Genomic DNA, 23,602 nt, shown 5'->3' with positions numbered 1-23,602 from the left:
TATATATATTATTATTATTATTATTATTATTATTACTATTATTATTTTATTTGCAATTATAATATATATATTTTTCAAATTAGTTCATTACTTTAACGATTATTAATTTAATATATAATATGAAATTTTTTTCTTTCAATTTAAAAAAATCTAATCACCGGAAAAATTTTTCTATTTCCGGTACAATGTGAAGCAGACGACAAGTACTCGGTATACATACGCCGTCTGGTGTCATTTGACGGCAGAGATGGAAGATGGCGGCCGGAGTCGGGTGTACAGGAAGCATGTCAGAAAAAACGGGATCAGATCAAGGTTCTGACGAATCTTCTGAAAGTGAAGGCGAAACAAAATCATTCCATAGAAGGATATCTACCTCGAAAGCCATTAAGAATGGAGTAAGTAGTATATATTTTGTAATAATTTGTTAGAAAGTGGCATGTCAAACAACGATTTGAATCGTCTGCACTCCCGTATACCGTGTATTTATATCCGTTTTCTTTCGCTTGCAATTCATTTTAAGTCAAGCTAACAGTTCTAATTACGCTCGGCTATCGATAGTTTTTAAGAAATGTTCGTTTAAAAGTGCATATTGATATAAATAACAAATAATTATATATATATATATATATAACATTGACATAACTTTATTGGTACAGTAATATACACGTATATTTCGCTCATATAAAAACACATTGCGTTAGAATTAATATGCATCCTAATGCTCCTGTGGTGGATTTTTATTCTCGGAGTTGGCACGCGTCATTATTGGAGGATGTGCGGAGCGTCGGTAAGTGATGAAAGCAGGAATCAAGATAATTTGTGTTCCAACACAACTTAATAAATTTGCAAACAGATATCGCCCATTCGTTATTTCTATTGCATAAATATAATTATTTGATGAATATTTTATGAGAGTAGTTTCTGATGAAGTATTTAAATGTCGTGTCAAAATTTGCGATAATATTATTATTAATAAAATCTTTTAAAACACGTATTATATTCCCCGGAGGAAATTTTTAATTAATTAATCAGTTAACTGATAGTAAACGATTGATACGAGTATTGAATACGCGAATAAGTGGTCGATTAGGAAAGCTTAATGACAAATGAAGGAATTATTTCTTAATAGAATGCAAATTAGAAAATTGTATAGAAATAAGAATTTATTTTCGAATACATTAATTGGAACGTGAAATTATTCTACGATAGTTATATAATTTAGTTATAACATAAAATTTTATTTATATAATGTGTCTGTGTAATTTATCGGTGATAAACTACATGCGATTGTTTTGTAGCGAATTTAAATTCAACGGAGTTGAACAATAAATTCATGTTAATGCAAGAGCTATCAGAACAACTGATGTGTGGCACTCCTTCTGGCAGTTCTGCTGCCCCCCTTCAAAGTAATATTCTCGAGATTTTCAGGGTTCCTAACATGAATTCATAAATCTTATTATTATACATTTAAAAATGTATAAATCTAGATGAGTTTTTTTTTTACTTTAAGAAAATTATTTTGAATAAATTACGAATTCCATATCACTAATTAATTTGTCATTTATTTATATAATAAAATGAAGTAAGTGAAAAACTATACATGTATTATAATTATATGAACCTCTTGATACGTTTTTAAAAGGAAATGTTAGTAATGTCATAAAAAAAAAAAGAAAAGCAAAAGCAGTGAAAGCAAAAAGTTAAGTGATGTAAGTTTTAATCTAGAATCGAATGACGTTACACATCTACTGTGTGCTATTTTGTACAGGAAATAAGAGACAATCTTTTTTTTTTCCTATTCAAATATTGTTTAAATTTTAATGGAAGTTAAAAAAGAAAACACTTATCGGGAATTTAAAAGTAGATATTGCATTGATAACATCTTTGTTTACTTTAAATAGTTCTCTAATCTCTTCGGATGATAGGCGATTACTTGCATCTAAAGTGTAAATGAGAATGTCACTCTCTACAGGATTAGATGGTTAAGAATGATAATTATTGTTTGCTATTTTACGCGATAGAAATTTCGCAAGTATAGTAGTAATAATAAAACAAACACAATTATATAGAATTATATAGAGGTTATTGTAATTAAAAACGTTTGTTAGATAAATATACATAGTATAAAGTTTCTCACGGTGCACTCGATAATTATATCGGGGAAAAAAGTTGGATGACATCACGATAACGCTGACTGCGAAACCAAAAAGAGAAAGCAATCGTCCTTCGTCTTAATGCTTGCTAATTTTAATTCATCCCAAACCCTCAATTTTGTGACGTCACATGAGTTGACCTCGTAGGCGTTTCAAGCATTAGAAAGTATTATGATTGATACATCTTTTGCTATTTTGATCTATTTAGAGCAAATAAAAAGTCTTGACGATTATAAGTTGGAATAAAAAATATATAATTTTTTTTTATAAGAGATTTAAAAGCTAATCAGAAAAGTTTGTCTCAAATTTCATTGTGAAATCATAACATTTACTTTAAATTCAGTTTTAAAAAGCAGCAATAATAGGAGAATAGGAATTTGTTAAAACTACAGTGAAAAATCATGAATAAATCTACGTAATTTTTGTTTTCTTTAACTTCTTTCTCTCTTTTTATATGTAAAATTACTATCGATCTTATGTATACAAAAATCTGAAAAGGAAATACGAATTGTAATGAAAAATTTTTTCCAAGATTACATTCGGACGAATTATTTTGGTGATCATTTACATTTTCGAGAATTCCACTTGTTTATTGTAATTACTTATCTTTTATTTATTATGACTAACTTAAGGATTTTAATTTCGGCAGAGAATTGTAAAAACTAAAATAAAATTTTTCAAAATAACATTATTATTTTTATTGCACACTATCCTAAACATCCATATAACATCAAATTATTTCACATTTTAATTCAATATTAGAAATAATTTTGTGTTGAATCAATTTCCATCTATTTCCTAAATGCATATTCACATTAATAATTTTTATTTATAATTAATTCTCATTTTAAAATATATTTCTCATTAAAAATTAAGAATTGTAAATGAATTATTATTTAGTCACGAAATTAATTATCGGATGTAATAAGACATTTGCAAAATAATTTTCTAAGTGAATATAAATCAAAATTTAAAAGTAAATATTACACTAATAAATAACATTTTAACTTTTTTTTTCATAAAAGTATTTTCTAAAAAAATAATCTGTTTAAATAACTTTTACATTTCTTCTCGCAAATTTATTTTAAAGAAAAAAAAAAAAAATCGTTACTAAATTTTGTCTAAAGTTTAATGCATGCAAAGATTCTGCAATTTTCTCAGAGAAATGATGTCGATAACGCGAGTAAAATTTATCTAATTAATTACAGTATGTTAAATGAAGTATATATTACATAATTCTTGAAATATTGACAGACTCTTGGTATTTTGATTTGTAAAACTGTCATTTCGATTCGATTTACTCCATATCGCGATTCGGCGGCTGCATGTTTTAAACACTTGCGGAGAAAATGTGAGATCGAATTTTTATGTTTTTCATAAAAGTTTTGGACTGATTTCTACTCGAATATTTCTAACTTTTTCAAATATTGCATAATGTTTCAAAATATTAAAGTACTGGACGTATTATTTTCAAATGCTATATATTTCTATTTATAATAAAAAGTAATTGATGACTTTTTAGTAAAAAGTAGTTTTGAAATATATTTATAAAATGTTTAGAATGTGTTAAATTTTAATTTTGCTTTATAAATTCTTAGTGTGAGGTAAACTTGTTTTCAAAAATTAAAAATAAATAAATATAAAATAATAATAATCTGTTTAGCTTTTTATTTGTAGTTTATTGTGTTTTTCGTGATTAATATTATAAAAATATGATAATTTGTATAAAATTAAGTTTTCTAATTGGTACACTTCAATAGTGCATGTAATTACAGCATTATAATTATATTAGAAAAACTACTATAACAAATATGAAACGTTTGTTATAAATAAATTATATATATATTTTCCTTTATTTTAGAATTCACCTTTAAAAATTTTTTATAAAATAAATTTTGATGCGGTTATTGATACGGTAGAAACAATTAAAAATTGAAATTTGAAGAATAAATATTTACTTTAAAATTAACATTTTGGTTATTTATGATTAATCATATTATATGGATCTTGTAGCAATTTTTTTCGTGTTTTTATTATTTAAAAAAATTTAAATTATTAATTGATAATAAAATTAAATGATAAGAAGTAGAGAATAAAAATAATATTTTTGTTTTTTAGTTTTATTGCTAGATAATTTCATACGTCAGCTTTCAAACTTCAGCTTTTTACGGATTAATTTTCAAGTTCGTTGACTTTTTCTTCTTAAGAAGAAGAAACTTATTTTCATCTTAACATTTTCCTGTCGTCATAGCGACCGGGCATCCGTCATAGACACTTTTCAATTTAATCTATAATTTATTAGATATCTCCATTAAAAATGTTTTACTTAGATCATTTCTGTAATTTCCGTAAACCTGTAGTGTTTTATTCGAACACCTGTCTTATCAAACTAATAAGAACTTCAGACGTGGGAAATACAGCGGATGTCACTTAATCACGAATGCGATCAATGAGATGAACAGTTCGGATCACGGAATTGTTTGCTTTTCCATATCCTACTTGCGAATCTTCGACAGTAATTTTTCATTAGAAGAACGAAAGCTAAAAACAAAAGATATAGATTTGTCTTTGTATGCATTTTAATTTTCGAAATATATGTGGGTGTTGTCCTTCTGCTAAATTATGACGACATCTGTTAATCTATTTTATTTCGTTGCCAGGATCATTTTCAGTATCACTGTGTGTATAGTTTCGAAACGATTGGGAAAACACCCGGATTTATTACAAAAAACCCGGATGTACTTTTTCAAAAAGTGTTATAAAGAAAAGTTGCGGTTTTTAAATTTCCATTATGACTTTATTCCAAGCTTTATTTTAGAACACACGTTTTATTTTTACAATAAAATAAATTATTTGCATTTTTTAATGTGTTAAAAATAAATATTTATATTTCGTAGGCTATATATAATTTACAACAATGCACTTTTTAGTATAAAACGTCTTAACGTAATATTTATATATATTGTAAAATCGGATTAATATATTTATCTTCTTTTATATAATAAACTATTGCATATCTGATCAAAATCATTTATATTCAACTGATATTATTTGATTAAAAAGTTTATTATTCAGATATGCATTGCAAGAAGTAATTAGTATCTAGAAAATAAATCAGTTAAACTTAAATTCTTTTATTTTTCAAATAATAAAAAATTATTATTTTTTTTTATCTGATTGAGATATTAACTATTATATTTCATTAAACTTTTTAATTTTTGATATACAAATGAATTGATGAAATGAAAAATTATTCTACCGTAACTTCATTTTATAGTCTGCTTTTTAACATAAGCCGTTACAAGTAGATATTAGCTTCCGGTGTTTTAAACTTCGGCTTCATTGTATTTTGCCTCTCGCATTGCGTCGCTTCCGCAATGATTATATTCGGGAGGACATTGTGATTAACTACAGGTTTACGAGATAAAAGGAGGCTGCAACAACAATTACTGTTATAATTATAAATAGTTAAGTCTAAATATGAAAATATATACATTTTACGGTGTAGTGATTTAAACAGGTCTATTTTTCTTTAAAATAAAATTGACTGAAATTATTTTTCCTTAAAATAATTTTAGAAGGCAAGCTCTTCATATGAAAACTTGCATTGCTTACAATTAAAAGAGTATGAACTGTTTAATTATATATCTTTTTCAAGTAGTAGAGCAACGAACACGAGTTAAAATTCGTTTCCTTCGAGAAATCTGTATGACATAGAATCTATATTAATGACGTATAATTAAAAATTAACTTTTATATTTTATAGTTCAATATATATATATATATATATATTTATTTATTTATTTTCGATTAGCTTGGAAATTTGACTGAACTCTTATTTCATTCAAATCGATTAAAACAAATACGGTTATAAAATATGTATTTGTGTTAAATATATTTAAAACTATTGCTTTAAAATGTATAAGGAATTATTTTTAGTTGTATAGTAATGAAATTTTTCTTAAAAATAGATGATAATTAATATTTATCATTGCAGATAGTAGTTGAATCGCTTTCATTTTTTAATCGTATTGCTTTTTAATATATATTTGAGTCAACTAAATTTATTCTTGGCTATACGTTATACGTTATCTTAGATGCCCTAAAAATAACACACTTTAATCTGTTAAAGCATATTCGAAGATATCTCTTCTAAACATAAGGGTTTCCTTATTGCATTTCCTTATTATTACAAACAAAAAGGATTTAATAACGATTCTTTAATAAAGTAATTTTTTTCTGAGTATGATTTTTAATATTAAATTATATTAGAAATAGTTATTTAAAATATTAAAATTATTAAACTTGAGAGTTAAATTATAGTATATGATATAGAATTGTGATAACAGATTACTTTTAACTTCGTTTATAAAACATTCTTGTAATTTAAAAAGTAACTTAATTCTAATAAAAATTGTTATTGTGATGGAAAATCGAATTTTTAATCTAAATAATAATTTTAAATTTTGTTTTTAGATTTAGATGATAATTCGCGACTATAAGATTATATATATATATATATAATTATAAGTGAATTAGAAAATGTGTCAATTAAAATTATTGATTTTAATCGGTACTAAAATAGAGGAAATTTGATATTTCTTAAAATTGTATATAAATCATAATTTCTTAGTAAATTTTGCACCCGGTGCGAATTTCTATATTTGTCTCGGGTACAAGAATATCTAGATTTTCACTGCTTTAGTTCAGGGGTGGCAAACCTTTTTAAATAGCGGGCCAAATAAAATGCGAAGGTGCATGTATGGGAGGCAAATTTTCTAGGTTCTTACAACTTATAGCCGGAGTGGTCAACAATTTTATCGCGATCGACCACTTGATTGAAAAAGAGGCAAAAACGGTCGTAAAGGAGGATGTACAGTACACACATATATAATCTATAGGCCTATATATATCGGACAACACAAAGAATTGCTGTATAATAAAAAGTTACTATAAACCTAATTATACGATTATATATTATTCTGCGGGCCGTAGGTTGCCCGCCGCTGGTTTAGATCATAAAACTTCATTTGACATAAAAATAGTAACTGGGCGATTTTTTTAATACTGAAGTATAAGAATGTGTTTAAACAAAATGTAACGATTTATTAATATGTAACAAAAGGGATCTTTTATCTGACAAAAAGGAACAGAAAAAAAATCTTTCTTAAAGAAATGTGACATTATTATGCAAATCGTAATTGCAAAATATTTGTAAATAATAAAAAAAATTATATTTTATAGCTCTTCGATTTTTATATTTAGCTTTCCTATAGAACCATTAACTGAAAGTTCTTACTGTATTTAGAAAATTCCAGGAACTAACTTTAATTATTTTGATTCTTCTGACAGTTTAAATTCTTGTTTTTGATATGTATCTTCATAATTGCTTAATCTTTTTTATGTAATTTAATGTGTGAAATTTTATTCGAGAACATTTTTTGTTTAGTTTTGTTAAATTTTAAATTATATTGAAGGTATTATTATACAGACTACACTAACATACATAACAGAGACTAAACTAATTTATATAAATGTATAAAAATTCTTCATATACATTTATGTATTAATATCTAAAATTGTTTATATATTAAATATTATTTTTAATGACTTTTAAATTTATTTGACTTAATTTAATGATTTTTGAGGAAATGAGATAAGAATGCGAGGAGGCGAAAATGTTAATTCTCTTACGTTTTATTTTTTACGAGTTAAAATATTAGTGTGTTAATGTAATGATGATAACATGTTCATATTAGTCTAATTGGAAATCTTGTACAAAAATGTAATAAATATTTTTATAGTTATATATAATATAAAAAAATATATAACAATTAAGAATACTGTATAACAGAAAATTTAAAAAATTCTCCTATATACAGTATTTCTATTGAAATCACAAATGTAGAATATTTGTACTGTACATAATCGAAAAATTGCATATTTTATGTAATTTCGATTTTTATATTTAACTATTCAGTGAATTTCATAGTCCATTCAGAAAATTCCAGTATTATTTGAGAAATCCAGAATTATTTTTAATTGTTTTATTTCTGATTTTAAAATTCTTTCGAATTTAAGATCATTATATTTCATTGTTTTTTTTTTAATTTAAAAAAACGATATATAATCATAGTGTAGTCAGTAATTACATAAGAATTTCATAAATTGGTATTTTATATATCATTGCTGGAGTAAAGTCACTATTTAAAATAGAAATATTGCAATATGTTGTTGATTTGTTAAATTTATAATGGTACAATTATTATTATGACTAACTATGCATGAGAAGATTGCACGATAAGATGACAAATATCTCTTCTATTTCAGGTTATTTTTCAAAGATTATTTAATTATTTTTATTTTATTTTTCAGGAGAAAAATATAAAAATTCAAAGATACATGAATTTTCTACGTTCTAAGAAAGAAACAGAATACGTAAATAATTAAATATATATATTTTTAAACATAAATAATCTGTAGATAAACGATCAATGATAATTGGCGATATAACGTAAGAAATGACCAAAATTAAATAGGCTTAAAGTATACGTTTGCAAAAATATTTAATGAAGCTAATAGGGGAGATCGGGGCAACTTCGGCATGCGGGGCAAGTTTGTCAAGCGCTTTTTTTAAAAAACAAATTAAAAGGAGACTTTGGTTATAGGTTAGGCAGTTGAGTTTTATTGGTGGCTTGTTGAGTGTAGTGTTTTTATTGTTCTCCAACAAGCGTAGTTGAATTATCAAGCAAATTTTCATTTTCGTTCAATTCCATATAATATTTTTTTTCCATTTATATTGAATTGGCAGGTTTTGTTATAATTCCATGATAACGAAAGTTACTTTTCCTGTTAGAAGGATGTAACTTCAACTTATTCACGTGGCCAGATCGTGGCTTGGCATTCTGTTCTCAGGGTTGTACTTAATGTTTCGAAATCATGACTAGCGGGGTAAGATCGGCAACATAAAGCCACATTAGAAGCAAAGGATAAAAATCAAACAGATGATAAATGAAAACATGTTTGCATTTGTTATTCATGTATATATGTCTTTGAACTTGCATTTCGTTGTAATAATATTAAATGGGTGTTGGATTTGTATTTCTTTGTTTTAATAGTGAATTCCAACTTATACATTGTTAATAACATAATTTTATATACGTGCCTATCTTGCCCCATTACTGTTGCCCCTATACCAGGGGCAACTTTAATAAAAATAATTAAAATAATTACAACTTTACAAAAAGAGAGAAGTTGCCGATCTTGCCCCTATACCCGGGGCAACTTCGTCAATTTCTCTCTTCTTGTAAAGTTGTAATTATTTTAATTATTTTTATTTCCAAACTGATTTTAACCAGTTCTATAGTAAGGTAACATTCCAATAGACAATATGCAAAGCTTTTTTTTCAGTTTACAGCAGTATTTATTACACAAAATTTAAGTAAAGCTTAACATGCCGATCTTGCCCCGATCTCCCCTAAACACAAAATGGATGTTTGCCATAATTACTTATGTACTGCAAAAGTTTTAAAAATTTATTTTAAATCCATTGAAGAATATCAAATTCTATACTTTTGTATACGTTTAGATTATTTTCTCAATGATATGACATTAACGATAAAACTTTCTAATACAGAATCAGTTTTAATTGCCATAATTTCCAATTAATATTTTACTTATTTCCGTAATAATTTATGGTATCACTTAACAAATTTGACATCAAATTGTTCTATTAAAAAACAGCAACACACTAATTGCTAATTTTTTAATAATTACAGACATTTTCTGAAATATTATAATATATTTATACATATATTAGAGTTAACAATATTAAAAAAAAATCGGACGTTTTTAATCATCATCTCGCTTTTCCCTCCGCTCCTCTTTTTATTTAAAAAAAAATCTGTTGAAATTCAAAACGTCCGAATTTTTTTATATTGTTAATTCTAACTACCATTCTTAGCCAAATATGAAATGATAATCGGCCAACCAATTAAATTTCGCGAAAAATGGACCAAATATTTAAACTCTGCACCCTCGAAAACGCCTAAAAACGTATTTTGTGCTAACTGGTAACTTTGTATTAAGTAATTTTCTTATTCAAATGCCATCATCCCGCTGGTCAGACAGAAAGGGGGCCTTTGCGGGTGGGGGTAATTAGACCAAAAGTAGTCGGTGACCTCCTGGATGAAAGGATGGTCCTTGAACAATTTCATTGCATTTGCTCAAACCGTGTCGAAATGTATAAAGAACAAACTAACAAAAACTAACAAACTTTCTTATTTATATATTAGATATACAGAGTATATGAAGAATCTTCAAAAATAAGCTTTTTAAGATAATTATATGTATAATTTTATTTTATTCACAAAAGTTGTTATTTTGTAAATTAGATAATATTTTAGCTTGAAATCATCATAGATCTTCAAACTTCCACAGCTATTATAAATAAATTAAAAAGATAATAATTATTTCAGAAAAACTGAATAAATAAAATGCATTAATTTGTTTATGCAAGCTATTCTCGAATTGATTTCTCAAATATTTGTACTTGCATTACCACTGATATTACTATCTTCCAGATATCTTAATCCAAATTATAATTGACTTTTTCTCCATATAATTTTAGCTTGTAAACACAAGCATTGCATTCTTTGTTTTTTGAAAGTTGACATAGAAATTCTTAAAGATTTGTAATAGAATCTAACAACTTCAATTTCGCGATTTTAGATGTGTTTAAGCGAAGAAAGTACTGTATACTTGATGAACGAAATACTGCATCTTTAACACAATATTTGTACTAGTGTACTTCAGAATCAGCTTTGAAAAAGAATATGTAAAGGGATCTGCTTGTATTACCTGAGACATAAGTGCCATTCTGTAGTAACCTTAGGGATGGCATAGCACAGATTACTATAGGACTGTTTTGAGTTCGATTCCTTTAATTTCTTTCCTTAGTTATTTTTAGATTTTTAATAGTATACAAAATGGAACCAATTCTATACGGTCTATATAAATACATAAATTTAAAATATTTTGTAAATTATTCTAACCTTGCGGCTTCATAAGTAAGTAAAAATAGTCGCTCGGATTATCTCTCAGTAAGTTCTACCACGTTGAGGATCAGTCTCGACTTCTTATTTTATGGATAGTTTGGATTGGAATATCAATTTCCATCCTTTATCCATGCTTCTTGATTTCTTTGTAAGTTAAGCCGATCGTAATAAATAAAACCTTGAGGCTTGTACAATGTACGTCATGCGTTGATACTTCAAAAGAAGAATCAAATCGAATGCAATTAAAAATACTATAAGGTTAATAACATTATTTTGACGTTACCAATAATAAAGTTGCATTCTGATGGTAGAAGTGTCATTTTAATGTTACCAGTAGCAGTGAGATATTAGAGAGGTTGAGGCAGACGTTTTAAACGTGTAAACGTGTAGGTCGGACGTTCGGCGCCGCTTTCCCGTAAGCCTAAAAGTTTGACAATGGTGTTTGGATAGTCGGTGGAATCACGCTCGACATTCCAAACACCATCGTCAAACTTCTAGGCTTACGGGAAAGCGGCACCGAACGTCCGACCTACACGTTTACACGTTTAAAACGTCTGCCTCAACCTCTCTACTCTGTTATCGCTACTATAGTATTTGAGATATTATTTTCAACAATTATTTCAGACAAGAAGCTCCTTTATGATATTTTGACTAATATTGATTCCGATTAAATTTAAGCTGCATCACAAGGAATTATTTTACTATTTGAAAGAATCCAGTTCTGAATAATAATCATTTCCTTATTATATAAAAATAGATCAGATTTATATGGTGTAACCACAACAAATTATATTTCTGATATTTATTTTATTGACGACTGCTTTCATATTATTTACTATTGGATTTTATTCATAATCGAGAAAGGATGATAGAGATTCAAAAAACAATCAATTATGCTCTATATTTCAATATATATAGTTTATAAAATTGTTTTATTTTTGTTTATATTTTCCATTACAATTTTAAACAAGAAGGGAGAAATGTCAAACCCAAATCGCTACCATACAATTTTCTATGCTACAATCTGGCATCATATTTTAAATAATGAACTTGTGAAACTTGTTTCGTAAAGCAAGTGCTACGTTGTTCAAGATAAAAGCGGCTGTTTTAATATGTATTTTAAAAGAATTACATATGCAAACTAAAGCCCATTGACATATTTACAATGAAGCATATTTTATCGAAAAACGTTCAAAATCGTAATACTAAATTCTGAAGTTCTTAATCATTTTTCAATTGAATGAAAGGGTTAAAAATTTTGTCAAACTGTATGTGGAAATTTTTCCTTTAATATTAAGTTCTAATAATTCATTTATATAAAACTTATGTATAAAAAACTTAAATTTTAGATCAAATGGAATTAAATACATAATATTAGGCGTTTGCTACTTTCAGCGATCTGATTCGAATCCGATTAAAATCGATCATGATTTGTCGTGTGAAGTTGTAACTGGCTTTGTTTATTATTAATCAGTTGTATTGGCTGATTAAATTGTGGATAAAGCCCACAGTGGATCAGATGGAGGTAAGAACACATAAGAATTTATTAAAACGATCAACTACAGTTAATCTTATAATTAAACAAAAATTAAATCATTGAATAATATTGGATTATCAGATGAATTTAGGACCAAAGCATCATAGAGAATTAGAGGTTTTAATTCAATTTACGGTTTTGTGTGATCTCTGAAGCATACTCTGAAGGCTATTTGGATATGTTGTGAAACAAATTTTGAAAATCCCTAGAGAAATTATAGTTTCTAATATTACTAAATAGCACTGAAGATTACGGGAATTTTACTTTTAGTTTTTCGAAGATTAGATAATTTAAATAAAATAGTTTGTAATAAAAAATTAATACCATATTAATTCTCGTTGAAAGTGATAAATAATATACTGACTCTAGTTTATAATCAATGAGAAAATATCAGATATAATTTTGGATTAATTTGGATTTAATAGTATAATATAATTAGTCAGACAAAATTCTTGATAAAGCTATATGAAATTGTTAATGATAAGGAAGATTTTCTTAAATAACAATGAAAAAAGCGCAATAAATCAGAATTTTTAAATATCATATAAATAAGTAATATTTGGCTATTTCTGATACAAATGATTTTCCTCAATTTTCATACTTAAAACTTTTAATAATGAATTTATTGAAACTATTATTATTGAATTCAATTGATTATAATAATTTTATAACTTATCTAAAATATAAAAATGTTGTATAATTTAATATTAGAATACAGTATAGGAACATAACAAGTATAATTTTCTGTCTGTGAACATTTTTTGTCTTAATAGAACGTGTTTGATTTAATGTTTGCAATAAAAAAAATTACTTTCCTATTTAAGTGAATTATTCTAAAGTTGTATAACTTTTCAGTAAATATAAGTCAATGTAATAACAAACGTAAATATTTAATTTCGTAGTTTTTTAAGTATTCTTTTTGCCAAAAATTGAAATTTTTAAAGTCAGTCAAGATAGACGTCTGTTTTACGAAGTTGGGAAATTTTTGTTTGTTTCCAAAAAGAAATCGATAAGCACGAAAATAATTCAGTCGCAAATCCATCAATTTAACCTATTTTTCAAAATGTAGGTCCTGTTCATATATTTTGATAGAGCCTAGAAAATAATCTATTCATCTTATTAGATGTTAAGATCAATAGATTTTTATTAAAAGAAAAAAAATGGACATTATACTAATAAGTGAACTTCTAATTTTATTAGAAAGTAACAATTTAATACTTAATAACAGCGCCAAAATTCAACTAAACGTTTGTTTGAAAATATAATTTGAAATTCATAAATTTCTTTAAAAATTAAGATATAAAATTTAACAGAATTTAATATAATCTGATTATTAATATTTTTAAAATATTCTTCTTTTGGAGAGAGATAAAAGAAAAATTATCCCATAAAAATAACTTGCGTGGATCGATGCATTTAAATTGTACTGGAAAAGAAACGGTAAAAAAAAGATGAAATATGAAAAGAAATCAGTCCTATAGATTTTATACAAAATCAGTTATTAGAAAATTTTAAAATAAAATTATTTTATAACTTTTAAAACAGTTCTAAAACAAAAAATAAATAAATAAAAATAATTACAAAATACTGTTTCCATTAAAAAAATTTCTCTCCCCGATAAGATTAATCACTTACATTTGTTGTTTGTGTTTATAATTATAACTTACTAGTAATTGTGAAATATGAATTAAATGCCATTTTCTATTTCCTTCTTTTAATTTTACAAATTATCATTAATAGAAGAAAATGCTTTTTAGTATGTAATCAATTTGATATATTAGATGATACGAAGGCTTCAAAAGCATGTTTTATTTTTAAAGAATTTACATAAATCTTAATTTCAGTTTCTTTATTTTCATTTCGTTATCGCTATTATTCTTCATTTTTATTCTTACCGTTAGCTAGTTTATCAAATGGAAATTCATTTTAAATGAATTTCCATTTGATGAACTGACTGAGGATGGTAATATTTGATCGATTTTTTTAAATNCTTTAATTAAAAAATGCGTAAAAATGATATAATAATAATCATATATTTATTTAAAATTTGATTTCGAAATGAAAGAAATACGTTATTTTAAGATGTAGTAAAACAATTTTTAATTACATTTTCTTAATAAGTGAGTGAATTATAAATTTTTGGATATTATCATTACACGTAGACTTCGTAAATAATAATAAGAAACGTTATAGATTGCACCTCTAAGCGCACCTATATACAATTATTATAAATTGCTTTTCCATATCTAAAAATGGATTTACAGTATTTTAATTCATCGATAGAGAGTTTTTTTTAAAAAAATTCTATCAATTATTTCTATTAACGGATTTTTTACGGTATTCTACTAAAATTTCCGATTTTCTCGGAACTGAATACATTCACGTTATCATTAGTATTTTTGTTTCACGATTTTNGGCTATTTTTATTGTACTTAAACGGCGAATGGATATCTTTGATATTAAATAATAAATAACTTAATTACTTTTTATTCCTTCGTAAAATTATCATCATTTATTCATTCATTCCGTACATTAGAAACTGAATTTTTTTTGTTCGTCTTTTTAGTATATACGTATGAAATATATATTTGCCATATATTCTATTAATAATATTATATATGTGTTTATATTTTATACATTATATTAGCCTCAAATATTGCGTTGTTTTGATTCGTTTGAATATTAACAACAAAAATAAATTTAATTTTTAAAAATGAACTTTAATTGCTAATAAACTGTTTTAAAATACAGATTTTTAATTTTGATAATTAGCAATTAATTTAAGATTATATTAAATATACAATTAAGAGTAACCTCTAACTTGCTTTAATTAAAAAATGCGTAAAAATGATATAATAATAATCATATATTTATTTAAAATTTGATTTCGAAATGAAAGAAATACGTTATTTTAAGATGTAGTAAAACAATTTTTAATTACATTTTCTTAATAAGTGAGTGAATTATAAATTTTTGGATATTATCATTACACGTAGACTTCGTAAATAATAATAAGAAACGTTATAGATTGCACCTCTAAGCGCACCTATATACAATTATTATAAATTGCTTTTCCATATCTAAAAATGGATTTACAGTATTTTAATTCATCGATAGAGAGTTTTTTTTAAAAAAATTCTATCAATTATTTCTATTAACGGATTTTTTACGGTATTCTACTAAAATTTCCGATTTTCTCGGAACTGAATACATTCACGTTATCATTAGTATTTTTGTTTCACGATTTTTTTCTTTTTGAAAAAATTAATTACTAATATTGAATTTTTTTGAATTTATTTTCTGATATATGTGTAAGTGTATGTGTAGTGCATGGTCACTTTTATCGATATAACCAAACAAAATATTTTAATATAAATATTTAACGAAAGACAAATTTAATTTTATAAGTTTCGTTGATTTTATATTTTATGTGGATCTGTTTCAGATCTTATACAATTGAAGAAAAATTCAATAGTTTACCTGACCTATTTAAACGTAAATTTAATGAATACAATCGCATTATTCTAAATTTTATTTGATGGATATTTTTTATATGTAACATACAAAATATTATTAATTTAAATGAAATTTTTAGTATATATGTGGATATTTTATGATGCTCATTACTGTAAACATTACTCTAACTTCATAATCACATTAAAAGTTTGTGATACAGGATATAATTAGTTACGTCAACATACTGCTCTTTCAGGTTTGGTGTACTCTGTTATCATTAACCAGCCTTTCCTAGCACTGTTTCCGTAACTACTATTCGATTCTTTGAAAAAGTTTAACAAATGATAAAGCTAAATTTATTTTATTTTCAATGTTTCGACTAAAACTTTTCTTTAGAAAAGAAAAAAAATTAAAATTTACGTAACAATGTGCATAAAAATCAACACAAGCGGCATATTAATATTATTTGGTTAAATAATTCAGCAATTGATAAAATCGCATTTAGATTTTTTGGTTCACATATAGATTGGATTTTTCTCACATGATACTAGAAAACACGTACAATATGGCAGGCCTTAATTCTGCTCATTATAGAGGGATTCGCAACAGCTAACATGAATGGAGAATGGAACATGACACACTACTCATATTATCCTTGAAAAAATTTTAAGGCCGGGAATCAGATTCGAACCTTCTTGATGGTAAACTGATCGTGCATTATAATAAACAATATTTATATATTTACACAATAATGTATGTAATTATATACTGGTGTATAGAAGATTGTAAGATAAGATAATCATAATTTTTTTTTGCATGAATTTTTACAATTTTTATATTTAAATTTGTTTTTAAATGTTTGCTTTGCTATCTGCAAGTTTTAGATTAAGGATATAACGACAAATAAAAAGTAATCATTACGATGCTATTATTTTAAATTTAAATTTGTCTAATCAAAGATTTTAAAATTTAATAGAAAAACAAAATAGTTTCAATTTTTCAACACAGTTTTTAATTAATATGTATTAGATAGAAAGACTTACAAACTTGGAAACTTACCTCATTTACCCGTGCTCATGTTCATTCTGTAGAATGAACAGTATTTAGAAAGTTGCCTCATAGACATGTTTATACTGCATATTGTTAATCGCTTTTTGCTTACATCATTGATGCTAATATAGTATATAATATAGCTTAATTATTATTACTACTACTATTACTTTTTAGATGATGTTTATACAAATTCTTTGTCTATTGCGAAAAGAAACAGAAACTAACAACAAAATGAAATTACAGTACCTATTAGGGTATGAGACAATTTCCCATACAGACATTTTGTATAAACTGGTAGAGGTCATTACCACCACTTGTTTATACCAACATACTTAAGTGATTAAATAACATATTTCTTCACCTCATTAGTTCGTTTTTGGATGCTTTTTAATAGTTTAATTAAATATTACATTATGATTTTCCATTTTTTGAATTAAACAGATATTAAGGATTTTTTTTTTGTTTAAGCAAGTAATATAAACAGGAAAATTCAAACATTAGAAAGCATAACATCGTAACTATTATATTTAATCTATTTTTTCGTCTTCTAAATCTACAGTTTTCAAGTCACAAACGTTTATTTTCTAACTAATTTCTTAAGCTCAGTATTTTCTTAATTGTCTACNGTCCAAGAAAAATCAGAGGATCCAAGGATTGATTTGAAGTTTATTACGCGATAATTTGGGCCATCATTTTGTTAGATGTTATTAAAAATTCTTTAAAGCAATTCATCCATTAATAAATTATTTAAAAATTTATTATTATTATTTATCACTTTATAACATTTATTTAAAGTTTTGCCAAGTAATTCTTAAAGTAATTAAACGGCTATTACTTAAGAAAAAATATTTTAAAATAAAATCTCAGTATATACTCTTTCTCTTTTTTGATAATTAAGTATCAATATAGGCTATATTATAAGTATTAATTTCTAAGGTTTTGATAATTTGGTCTATTGAATTCCTTTCAAGTAATAGCTAGTTCTTTTTGATATTTGTGCACAATTAGCTTACAAATTTTCACAAAAATTTTGCATTATTATCAATATTATTCATCTTAGATAGGCTGCATATATATATAAATGGACGTGTTTGTCCCTATATTTCACTCTGCAGCCAAAACTACACATCGCACATGAATAGTGTTTGTGTGTGGTAGTAGCCCCAAGTCTCCCATCGTGCACTATGGTGGTTGCGTCTCGATAGCTATAAGAGTGTGGGAGATATGGTGGTTGAAAGTGGTTGACTTCGAAAATGTGTGACGTTTCAATGAGAATGTTCCAGTTTTTTCTAGAATTACACATAGAATTACAATAATAAGCGCAGAGCCCAAACGGTTAGGAGTTGAAAGTTGAAATTTGGTACACAGTTAGGTACGTCACGAGAACGCACACTAAGAAGGGATTTTTCGAAATTCCCTCCCACGGGGGAGAGGGAGAGGATTAAGGCTTACCCTGAAGAACTCGGCTTCTATTGTACTATTTTAGATGCGGTTTTTTGAGTTTGTGACTGCGTTTTAGTACAATTTCTGTAATAACTCAGGATATAATTCTTCATAATTGAAGTTTTAGACTATTTACAAAAATATCAAATTTTCGAGTCTATCTCTATCCTTTTTTATACAACACCAGAAGTAACAGTTAACATGGCTTTTTATTGAAGAATAACTTTTTAAAAAACAAAGGTAAACAAGTAAAAAGAGAGATCACAATGCGTTTTAGTAGACAATTACATTTAGTAGGGTACCACGGGGAATGAAAGAAGTGTATTCCTTAACAATGGACGTGTTAATATGGAAGTGTTAAGAATGGAAGTGTTAACAATGGAAGTGTTAAGAGAAAGCGGTGTGCAAGATTTACAGGCGCAGATGCGTTTTTGCGGGAAATCGAACATATTTTTAGACCCATGTAAAAATTCTCTAATTAGTCTGAAAACGTGGGACCTAATTCTTGCATTCTGTGAAAACGGGCAAGATTGACTATAATGTAATTATCTTAATCTTCGCTGTCGTTACTTTTTGCCCGAGCAACGCCGGGCTTTTACATAAAAAAAAACTATATTACATATAAATGTACGAACAAATAAAAACCCAGCGAAGCGGGTACTTGCAGCTAGTTTATAAATAAACTATTAAATTAATTTTATCAAGAAATTCTAATTTATAAAATTCCTGATATATTTGTATAAGCTTGGTAATGTTTTTTTTTTTTTTTTTTTTTTNGAGAGAAAGAGAGAGAGAGATTTTTAAAAATGTCTTCCCCCTTAAGAGTAATCCCATTCCATTTTTTTTTTTTTTTTTTTTTTTTTCCTAATCGCGAAATTCACGGAAAATCATGAAACTCGGTATCAGATCAAACTCAGATTTTATCTTCGAATATGATTCTCTAATATGAATATGATGTTATTTTAGATAGTTTGTTACGTGGCTTCGTTTTTTCATTATTCTCGTTCATGTTTGCAAACTTCATTACGATTAAATTTATCCATAATAGACAAAATTGAGTTCCTGACATTTGAAACAAATCTAAATTAAAATGTATTCAACTTATTCAATTTATTATTAAATAAATAATAAAGACAATGCAACATAAAAATAAGGAATTAGTAATTTTTACAATAATTAGGTCAATATGAAAGTACACATTGACAGTTAATTAGTTTTAATATTGTTCTTAATATTGTTGTTGCAATAGATAGCAATATTATAAAATAACAAGTATAAAAATCAAATTATAAAAAATGCCAGGCCATGACAAATTATACATCGTTTTGTAGATATTCACTATTTACGTTTTACCAAAAGTAAAAAGAATAAAAAAATTGTCATTATCTTGTAGCAGAATAGGCTTGCTTTTTAAACGGTTTGATGAGTGATTTCCCATTTGACTTTCTCAATAATGCAGTGTATATACAGGAAGATGAATTTATATTAATGAAAATTCTTAATACAATATTTCATATATTTATATAACTTGATTAACTGATTTATTGATTCAGATACCAATGCATTACAAGTAAATGTTCGGCCAGTCCTATTGAGCACTCTCTCCTATGGAGAATTATTCTGGCCAACGTGATGAGAAATGGAAATGATGCCTGAACTGTCCAAGAAAAATCAGAGGATCCAAGGATTGATTTGAAGTTTATTACGCGATAATTTGGGCCATCATTTTGTTAGATGTTATTAAAAATTCTTTAAAGCAATTCATCCATTAATAAATTATTTAAAAATTTATTATTATTATTTATCACTTTATAACATTTATTTAAAGTTTTGCCAAGTAATTCTTAAAGTAATTAAACGGCTATTACTTAAGAAAAAATATTTTAAAATAAAATCTCAGTATATACTCTTTCTCTTTTCATTGATTTTGGACACTTTTTTATTCACTTCGATTCGATTTCATTAATCAAATGGAAAAGCAACGAATTTTATTTCACAAAATATATAGGATGATTTTGTTGTCAAGAAAAATGAGAAGCACAGACTCGAGAACTGGCGATCTGAAGACAAAACTACAGTATTCAAAATAGCCTCGTATTACATATCGTTACTGTTGCTCATTTTGAAGAGAAAAACAGCGTTTTTGTTGTACTTGTAATTCGAATTATATAGAAGTTAGAAGGATATCAGTTTTCGTCATTTTCCTGAAGTTAGTATTACAAAAATTAAAACTATTAATAAATTAAGCAAAGAAAAATTTGGAATTACATTCAAAATAAAATAAAAACATTAGTTTTTATTTCATTTTGAAAGAAATTTTTAAACTGATCGAAACGCAGTCTTGAGCATTGTGTGTTGTATTTTTTTTTTTATTAAGAAATTTAAACTTTAAAGCGTTGAATAATTTGGTACTATTTCAAATCTCGTGTATGTAAATCGTAAAGAGTATTCTCTCATTGAAAATAATTCCATTGATGAGAGAATGCTCTTTACTATTTAGTTACACTAGGTTTGAGATCGTATCAAATCATTCAGCACTTTATAGTTTAAATTTTTCATGACAAAATTGGCTGAGAGTTAACAGATACAACAGAGGGATCTCAAGGCTGCGCCGTTTCGATCAGTTTAAATGATTAATTTAACTGAAGATGATTTTAAAAAAGATTGAGAATGTTTGCTGATGTGAATTAAAATAGCTATTTAAATCAACCAATAACAAAGCTGTGCATCTTTTGAATATACTGTTTTGTAAGATTAGATGTTCCATAATCAATTTGCTTTTAAATGATTAATTTAACTGAAGATGATTTTAAAAAAGATTGAGAATGTTTGCTGATGTGAATTAAAATAGATTGTGCTGATTGTATAAAGGTGTAGTTGATTTTACATATTCTCATAATCACTTGCTTTGGCAATTATCTATTTTCTTTAAATCATCAGGATTGTTTAATAAATAATATCTTTACTGCTATTATAAGATTTTACTTTATTGACATAGTTCATATTGCTTAGTTATTTGGACACATTCCTAATACAGTAGAACCTCGAAAACTCGGCTCTCGATAACCCGGCACTCCGGATAACTCGGCCACACCCTGGCAGGGCAAAAAAATCCTTAGTTAATTAATTTTCATTATAGCAGCTTTATAAAAGTATAAAAGCTCTCATAAAGTATTTTTCTGNATAAAAGAAGCTTATATATAAATAACGTTTTAAATATATTTTAAAATGTACTGCATATATACGCGTATAATAAAAGTTATTTATTAAAAATTTTTCTTTCTTTTGTTTTCTTTAGAAAAAAGTTATACAGGAACTATTGGATTTCTAAAATATCAATTAGGCCAGATAGACGTGCTTACCTGGCCTATCTGACAGTCCATCTTTGGCCTATTTTTGTGGGGATCCTATGTTCGAATTTGCTTCAAACTCTGAAGTGGTATCGTTTCCCATTCTTACTCGCGTTTCCTATTTTAATCCTATATGGGTCGGGTGTGCCCATAATGATGAAATTTGGTCAGCCTTATATCCAATGTGCTAATGTCACCTATTAATAAATTAGACAATTAATCTAAAATACAGTACGTGGAAAATATTGAACTTATTAAATACGTAATTCTGAGAAGTCAACGTTAAAGTATATAAACAGATGTTTAAAAATCTTTCTTTTATGACATTTTTCGTTAGTGAAAATAATTACTATAGTTCGATTTTTAGATTATTAGAAAAAACTCTCATACATTTAGTTTGAAAAAACTATTTTAATTATGCAACTTAATTGTTTCATCAGTATATTGAATTATACGAATAATTTTCTTTTTAATTTGAAATATATCATCTTGAAACAGGCAAAAATATTCGGTTAAACAACGAATAAAACATTAAACAGGACAGAACAAGACGAGGAATTGGAATGATATTTATTAAATGCTCACTTTAAAAAAGAAAAGCCGATTGTGGGTGGTATCGAGCTGAATGCATTAAAGAAATCAATAGCGTCATTGTCAATGACGTTTTCTTGATTTTTGAAGTTAATATAAACGCGTTCAGAATATTAATGCTATATGAAGTGTTATTGTAACATTTAAAACCAGATCTATAAAATTGTTCATTGTTTTGAAAACCAGGTACAGTAATATGACTCAAATTAAAAAGAAGGGAAAATGTGTATAATCAAGTATTAATTAATACTATTTCTTACGTATTCATTTATTTATTTACTGTAGTTTTACTATTAAAGCAATATTTTCAGTTACTATTAGTTATCTTTTTAGTAATGAAAAATGATAGAAGAATGATTTTCATTTGGTTTTTTGGTTTTGAAATTATTAGAAGTTTTAGAGTCCGACATACAATCTCATATAAAATTTGTAATATCAACTTGAAGATTGAGGATAGCGCATAATTTTATTTTTAATGAAGAAAAATTATTTTTGCAGGTTTCAATATTGACTATTTACTTTTGTTTTTAATTGTCCTGTATTGTGTTTATTTTTATTTTTCAATTTTATTTGGTCAACAATTACTTACACCAACTGTTGTATAAATTTATATAAGTCATTAACTTTGAATCAGTTTGAAAATGAAAAAAAAATAATAATAAAGTATTCAAGTAAAAGCTTTATAAATGTAAAATGCTGATATGGAGTTTTATATTTGTAAAATAGAATGATTACAAAAATAAATGAACTAACTTCAGGTTCATTTTTCAGTTTGTGAAAATATGAGAATGGTTATAATAATTCTATATAAATTATTTACAATAATATATTGCATTTTTTTCCCGTTTCTTTTTAATTTTAAATGATTAAATTTACATTTATATATAATACTTGAAACAGTTAATTTTTCAAAAAAGTTACGGCATCATGTCTTTTAATATTAAAATAGAATGTTACTTAAAT

At 25.9% G+C, this 23,602-nt stretch overlaps 1 protein-coding gene across 1 annotated transcript in view; it reads left to right on the top strand.

The window, feature by feature from the left end:
- Positions 1-208: 208 nt before the first annotated feature.
- Positions 209-23,602, top strand: part of LOC111632390 (diacylglycerol kinase delta-like) — a 127,480-nt gene continuing 104,086 nt past the window's right edge. Inside the window, exon 1 of the mRNA XM_023376805.1 lies at positions 209-395. Coding sequence (XP_023232573.1) covers positions 255-395 — 141 coding nt within the window. The 5' untranslated portion in view covers positions 209-254. The remainder of the gene's footprint in view (positions 396-23,602) is intronic.

Source organism: Centruroides sculpturatus, unplaced genomic scaffold, assembly GCF_000671375.1.
Source record: "Centruroides sculpturatus isolate CEXI.00-Female unplaced genomic scaffold, Cexi_2.0 scaffold715, whole genome shotgun sequence".
In the NCBI taxonomy this organism is placed as follows: domain Eukaryota; kingdom Metazoa; phylum Arthropoda; class Arachnida; order Scorpiones; family Buthidae; genus Centruroides; species Centruroides sculpturatus.
This window is presented reverse-complemented; position numbering and strand designations above follow the sequence as displayed.